At 35.4% G+C, this 6,917-nt stretch overlaps 1 protein-coding gene across 1 annotated transcript in view; it reads left to right on the forward strand.

The window, feature by feature from the left end:
• Positions 1-484: 484 nt before the first annotated feature.
• The window catches only part of LOC102480692 (highly divergent homeobox-like), an 89,002-nt gene continuing 82,569 nt past the window's right edge, over positions 485-6,917 (forward strand). The window contains exon 1 of the mRNA XM_006165493.3: positions 485-565. Coding sequence (XP_006165555.1) covers positions 485-565 — 81 coding nt within the window. The remainder of the gene's footprint in view (positions 566-6,917) is intronic.

Consider the following 6,917-nt stretch of genomic DNA (forward strand, 5'->3'; position numbering starts at 1 on the left):
TTAATCATTCACCTTTTCGGAGGGTGACTTTTGCCCACCTGAAATTCTAGGAAGTCTAAGTGGCTACAAACTTTGAAAATTCTCTCCAGTTTATGGATAAACTTTAAATATAACTGGTATGTCATTACTGCCAAAAGTGAATCTCCAGGAACCCTACTGAAATCTATTCTCACTGTAAACTAGCTTATCTTTTGAAAAATTTAAAAAAAGAAATAGCTTTTACTCTTTCTTTTAGGTTTTAGGGCAACTCTCATTTGAAACAGAGGTGTTGACATCAGTGGAATTCTTTCTTGATCTTTTCTACATTAGCCCATAAACCCAAATGTTGTTCTGTTTTTTTGTTTGTTTGTTTGTTTGTTTTTTGCTTAGAACGTAAGCTCAAATTAAAGTCAGTTACTGATTATAGTCACATGGATTTTCCTGTGGGAAAGAGGAAAGTATTAAGACAATAGGAATTAAGAAAAAGAAACATTATGTTTTCGTGATGGCAGAGAAGTCTCGATCTGTGATATTGGGAAAAGCTGTCCATGTCCAAGATACCTGTTCTGAAGAAGAAATTTTCCTGGTCAGTTTTATCTTAAAATCTCCAACAAGTGCACAGTTTTAAAAAATCTGAAGTCGCCTTTCTGAGTTGTGAATTCAGAATTCAATACCTTAAAGCTTTACTGCAGTGTGAGTCTCCCAATAGGGCTCTTGGGCAGTCTTTCTCTGGTGTCATTTCCAGATGGCCCCTACTCTGGACCATGAAGAGTTTGTCTTCAGTCAGCGAATCACAGACAGCATCCTTTACTCAATGAAAATATACTTTGGCATAATGAATTAAAGCCTGGCAGAGTTTAGTCACCTCAGATTTTCCCAGAAATGTCTCATTAGAGAAAACCCATTTTCTAATAACCTTGTAACTATCATTACAGCATTACCTTCCTTCATGGGAAAGTTCCTACACAACTAAAAATATGTAATGAAAATGGCAATGAGTGAAATCCCCATATAGTATTTAAATAGCATATTAAATAGTAGAAATGCACCTACAGTTTTTACTGTCTTCTTAATATCAAGTTGACAGACTGAACATTGGCTATAAGACATTTTAGGAATTTTAGAGCAGTCACTATACTAATACCACTGTACAAGTTATCTATATGTTATATATATGTGTGTGTGTGTGAGTGTGTGCATTTATAAAATCTAGATCATTTTATTTATTTTATAAATAATGGAGTGTAGACTTTTTAAATAATGAGAGCTACTCAGAAAGAACTAAGCAGCTGTCCATAAGCTCTCCATGAGTCCATGCTTAGTATTAGATTTACATCACTTTATGTCAATTTACCTCTTTAATTTAGATGCATAGCATTGGTTATTAAACAGATTGTCACAGGTAATTTTACTTAGATCAAGCTTATGGAATTCATTTAAATTAAAGATCTTAACAACTTACATTTGATTTTAGCCGGTAAGCCAGGAAGTGATACATAGCTTAACAATTTTGATATTGGCAGATGTAGCACACAATTCTGTCAAAATATTTCCTTGCTTTTGGTTATTTCTGGTTCTACTTAATGGTTGACTTAGAAGTTTAGAAAACCAATTGGTTTCTCCACAGAAACTGACATATTTTTTACCTAGTTTGATGATTAGATCATCAGAAACCTGTACTTACAAGAGTATATCTTTTTTTTGGGGGGGGGGGCTATAGAGCATGTGCACTCAACAGAGACAGAGAGAAAGAAAGCAAGAAATCACCCCCCAGGAGGGATGGCTATGCCACAATCTCTTCTTCTCCATTCTCCTTTCAGGATCTTGGGCATGCATGCATATGTGCTCACCATGAGTCTCAAGTCACTGGGTCCAGGACTCGAACCACAGTCAACTACATGGGAGTCCAGTGACGTAACCATTACCCCATCTGCTGGTCCCCAAGGATACCTCTTATTTCCATCCTTTATCTGAATTTCTTTAAAGACATAACACTTTAAGATTATAGTCATTTGAAAAAGGCTTTTTGGAAAGACATCAAAGCAATGGACCATAAGATCTGAACTAATCATAGTTAAAGCTCTGACAATAGTTTACAATTGATAAAGAAATTTGGCTATATCTGTGACATACACTAATTTCACATAATAACCTACAACATGACTAATAAGTAATACACTATCAATTTCTGGGAATCTCAAATCATTTTGGAATACAGTGCATGTATAAATGCACACATACATATATACACAAATATACGTATAACATATTCATATATGTAACTCAAATATAATGTAAAGAAAATTAAAATTGCTCAGTTTGACACTGGTTTCCATACATTTAACATATTAAAATAAGTTAAATTCTAATATTTCTCTTTTGGATGTTACAGGGGCTCTCCATAAATATCCAAAAGTTATTTTGAGGTAAAGGAACTTAACTTAGATTTTGATTTTGGGGAAAACTTGTCAAAGGTAATGAAAAGTGGGACCAGCAGATAGCATAATGGCTATGTCGCTGGACTCCCATGTAGTTGATTGCAGTTCGAGTCCTGGACCTGGTGGCTTAAACTCACGCCATGCACCTGGGCATGTGTGCCCAAGATCCTGAGAGGAGAAATGCACGTGGGCATGTGTGCCCAAGATCCTGAGAGGAGAATAGAGGAGAAGGGATTGTGGCTTGGTTATCCCCTACTTTCTGTCTATCTGTGTCTCTCTTGTCTTTCTGGTGAGCACATGCACCCTATAGCAAAAACCTCTCCAAAAAATAAAAAAAGATAATGAAAAGCTTAAAGACTTAACTATCAGCAGAAAATGAAAGTTAAATGTTCCCCAAGCACCTTAGGGAAGAAAAAGTGTTAACCCAATGTTTGTTGGCACCAAAGCTAAAGTGAGAAATAATTATTCATGAATCCATTTCCCTGTTAGATATCTACCATGTAAAATGTAACACATAGCACATAAATACTGTTTCATTAAACCAGCTATGTTAAGATAAAAATGTTACCTGATCAATAAAATCTTGGATATGTTGGAAATCATGAAGATCCTCATTTATTAAACTCTTTTTCTTTTACCATATTTGAAACCAGCTTATTTACTTAAGTCACATGAACCTGAAAAGCATTTAAATTCATTTGTATGAGCACTCTTTTTTATAAATCAAACTGAGTGGAATTCTTTAAGGCCTTTTATCAAATAGACATACAACATACTATGTAACATGTATGCATGCACACACACAAATAAAAGATCTCAAGGTCTCCTAAGAAGTTATTTAAGCTTTTTTTTCCTTTTGTGTCTTTCCAAGTAGCTGCAGAGTTTAGCCTTTAGATGCTTATCTCTTATCTCAGGCTCTGCTAGAAAGCAAATAGAGTTTATTGTTGTTGTTGTTGTTGTTTAAATAAACTTGAATACCCTCGGCAAGTAAAGGAGATCCTGAAGAGCTGAGAATGGTTCATATTTTAACCCTGCCAAGTCTTTACAGATACCTAGTTTTGGAAACAAGGAGGGTAAAGATTCCATTAGCTCCCTCCCTATTAGCCCAAGCACTTGGAAAACTACCTGTATCAAACTGAGGATCTAAGAGTTGCCTTGATTAGCTCCACCCTGGCTTCTTCAGTTTTACAAATCATTGTTCATCTTCAAGCCCATTGCAAAGACTGAACCTGGTTAATTATTTCCTGCTTGCCCAAAAAGAAAATCCCCTAATACTGGGACTGATTCCGTGATGTAATCAAATCTCTTCTGATTCTGTCAACACAATAAATAACTTGCTTTTACATCTGTATGTATGCTTTCATAGGCCCCCTTTATCTATACTAATCTTGCATCTCATCCATTAAGGCATAAATAGTCACTCTGGTCAATATTTTCTTACCAGTGCTAGCCCAACTGAAATAAATTTCTTTTTCCACTTACCAAATCTAGTCTTTCAATACTTGCTTCTGTTGAGTGGTAGGTGGCATGGAGCTAACTACAGGCACTTATCCATGCCTGTCTCAAGAGCAGCCTTACACTTTTTATATACTTATTTTGGAACAAATAAGAGTCAAATATAATTTTTTGAGAGTTTTCTGCTATAGGGTGTGTACTCTCACCAGAAAGACAGAGAGACAGAGAGACAGAATGTGAGAAATCACCTCCTAGGGGGGATGGCCACACCACAATCCCTTCTTCTCCATTTTCCTCTCAGGATCTTGGGCACACAGGCACATGCACCCAGCATGAGTTTAAGCTACTGGATCCGGGACTCAAACCACAGTCAAGTAAATGGGAGTCTAGTGATGTAACTATATCTGCTGGTCCCATTAGTTTTTTTCTTTAATTGTATAAAATCAAAATGCCAAAGTATATAAACTTTAAACTTATGCTTACTAATAAATATTTTAGCAATACTTTTTAATTGTTAATTTTGTCTTTAATTGTTCTAACTCTCTAAGCATCTATTTAAAAGGTACAATTTGTTGGTTAAACAAGGTAGACAGTTTATATTTTTTTGTTTGTTTGTTTAGAGAACAAAAACTATTCGTGCCAAAATGCTACAAGGCACATGCGCTCACCAGAGAGAGACAGACAGAAAACAGGAAATAACTCCCAGGGAGGATGGCCATGCCTCAATCCCTTCTCTTCCAAAACCCTTTTGGGATTTTGGGAATGAACAAACACGCTAAGTTGCTGAGTCCCAACAGTTTATATTTCAAAGGCACATACCAGAAATACAAGATGATTAAAGGTGAGAAATGTTATGCAGTTTAATTGCCAGAGAGTAGGTGTCCTTGTTAGACCTAGGAGGTAAAAGTACTCCCAAGAGGGCATGGTCACATAGCAATCCCCTTTCCTCCATTTTTTTATCCTATCAATGGTAGTTTGGAGGTATATATACTCTGCTTTTTTAAGCAGTGTGCAGGGGGTGGGGTGGGATTTGAACCACAGTTGGATTTCTCTACACAGAGCCCTGAACAACTATATATACTATGTAGTTGGCTCATGTTTTGCATTTAAATTTGTGCATTTTCCACTGTAAGAAACTTTAGTGACTTAAGAAGTATTTAGAAATACATGGAATTTTCCCAAGATTTAAAAATAGACCACTAAATTGCCAAAAGTTGTATTTTTGAAGACCGATTTAATTGACACGTGGCTTTTTAAACTCAGAGTATTTTTAATTGATTGCTGATTTTATGGTAGAGCCAATTAATAAAAACAAATAAAGCATTTCTGATGCATGTTATTCAGTGTGGATCTTGCTTAGATATCACTGAACAAGATACAACCTAGTTTGACCTTTAGGTACATTTGAAACTGTTTTAATAAATCATTTATCTAGCTTTCTTTTTACCTTGGAGCAGGCTAGTAACAAAGCAAAAACTTTGATAGACTATTTTTATGTCCTTTAAACTTATCATTTATCTTTTATAGAGTCTTAAAAGATATAAAATAAAATCTTTTAGAAGCTTCTGCATATCAATGGACATCCTGAATGGTCCTAAATTGGGAGCCCTCAATTTTAATTATGCTTTTCAAGAGCAGTTTTGTTTATAGGGAATGTGCTTCATAATGGCCATTGTAATTTCAAATCATGTTACTAAGATCTCACCACTTTTGTAGATATTGTTTGTATATTTCAGGAAATACTTTGATCTTTAGAGTTAAGAATTTCATTTTTACATAAATTTTGAGTCTCTTTGAGCCAAGAAAAACCTCAGTGGGAAATAATTTATCCTGACTTTCCTCTGAGCTCTCCTTGACCAATTTAGCCAATTATTTTTCTCTAACTATGCTTGGAAAAAAAAAAAGAAAGAAAGAAAAAAGAAACTAAGATGTTGAACATAAAATCTCTTGCAATTTTTTTTAAAAAAACTTAATTTCTCTGCATATGCCACAGTAATAGCTACTTACTGCTAGATTTGGTCTGACCCAGCCAGACAGCTGGACCCAGTTCAGTTAATGACCTAATCCAATCCAATCCTGGACGCAACCCAGTTTCTCTTGCAACTCTGAGCCTAGTTTGGACCAAAATTTGTTCAAATAAGCTCATACACAATTCTGTGGATCTCTAATCTGAGAGAGAACTTGCCCAAAATGTCCAGTTGTCATGAGAGAGCAATGGACAACAAAGGGTCCCCCAGATACCTCACTTGGTCATTTGCTGCTCCTGGGGAGGGGAGAGGTCACTGGAAGCTCTATTTCAGATCCTGCTTCACCAAAACTGTTTTTAAAAAGATAATTTAGTTTAATGGAGTTTAATTGAGCAAATCTTAACATGCTTCAAATTAGGCGTTTCTCATACCAACTTCTGAGCAAATCTGGGTAGCCTCGGTAACACAGTATTTAAATTCTGGAAAAGAAAAGTGACATGTGCAGAAAAGGGAAAGTGATATGTGAAAAAAGTGAAAGAATGAAGTAGAAAATCAATTAGGTTGGTACTGACTGAAGCCTAGGGACTGTGATTGACTGTAACCTAGCAACCAACCAAAAAAAGCAGCCTTATCTAACTGAGGTCTCAGTTTGTTTATGGAAACCAAGCAGTAGTATGGAGGCTTTTTTTTTTTTTAATATTCTTTAACAGGACTTTTCAGACACCAGAATCATGAGTCAAATAAACATCTATTTTTGCAAATTACACAGTCATGAGTATTTCTGTCAGCAGCACAATAATGGCTAAAGCATTATCAGTGACTTTTAACAATTTTAGTGCTTATTGATGAAGGTGACAATAAATATTACATAAAATGCGCATTAAAATAAAATGAAAATGTATTTTATACAAATTTTTCCTTTTTTTTTTTTGAAGTTTCTGCTTTTGTTTCTTCCATGAGCAAAAAAAGGAGTGAGAGAGGGTTAGAGACAGAGAGACAGCACCCACAACAGGGTCCTCATGCCATGATTTAACTAGCCTTAGATCATGGGCATGCATGCACCAAGATATTAAGAGCA

This window comes from Tupaia chinensis, unplaced genomic scaffold (genome assembly GCF_000334495.1).
Source record: "Tupaia chinensis unplaced genomic scaffold, TupChi_1.0 Scaffold143922_1, whole genome shotgun sequence".
Taxonomy (NCBI): Eukaryota; Metazoa; Chordata; class Mammalia; order Scandentia; family Tupaiidae; genus Tupaia; species Tupaia belangeri.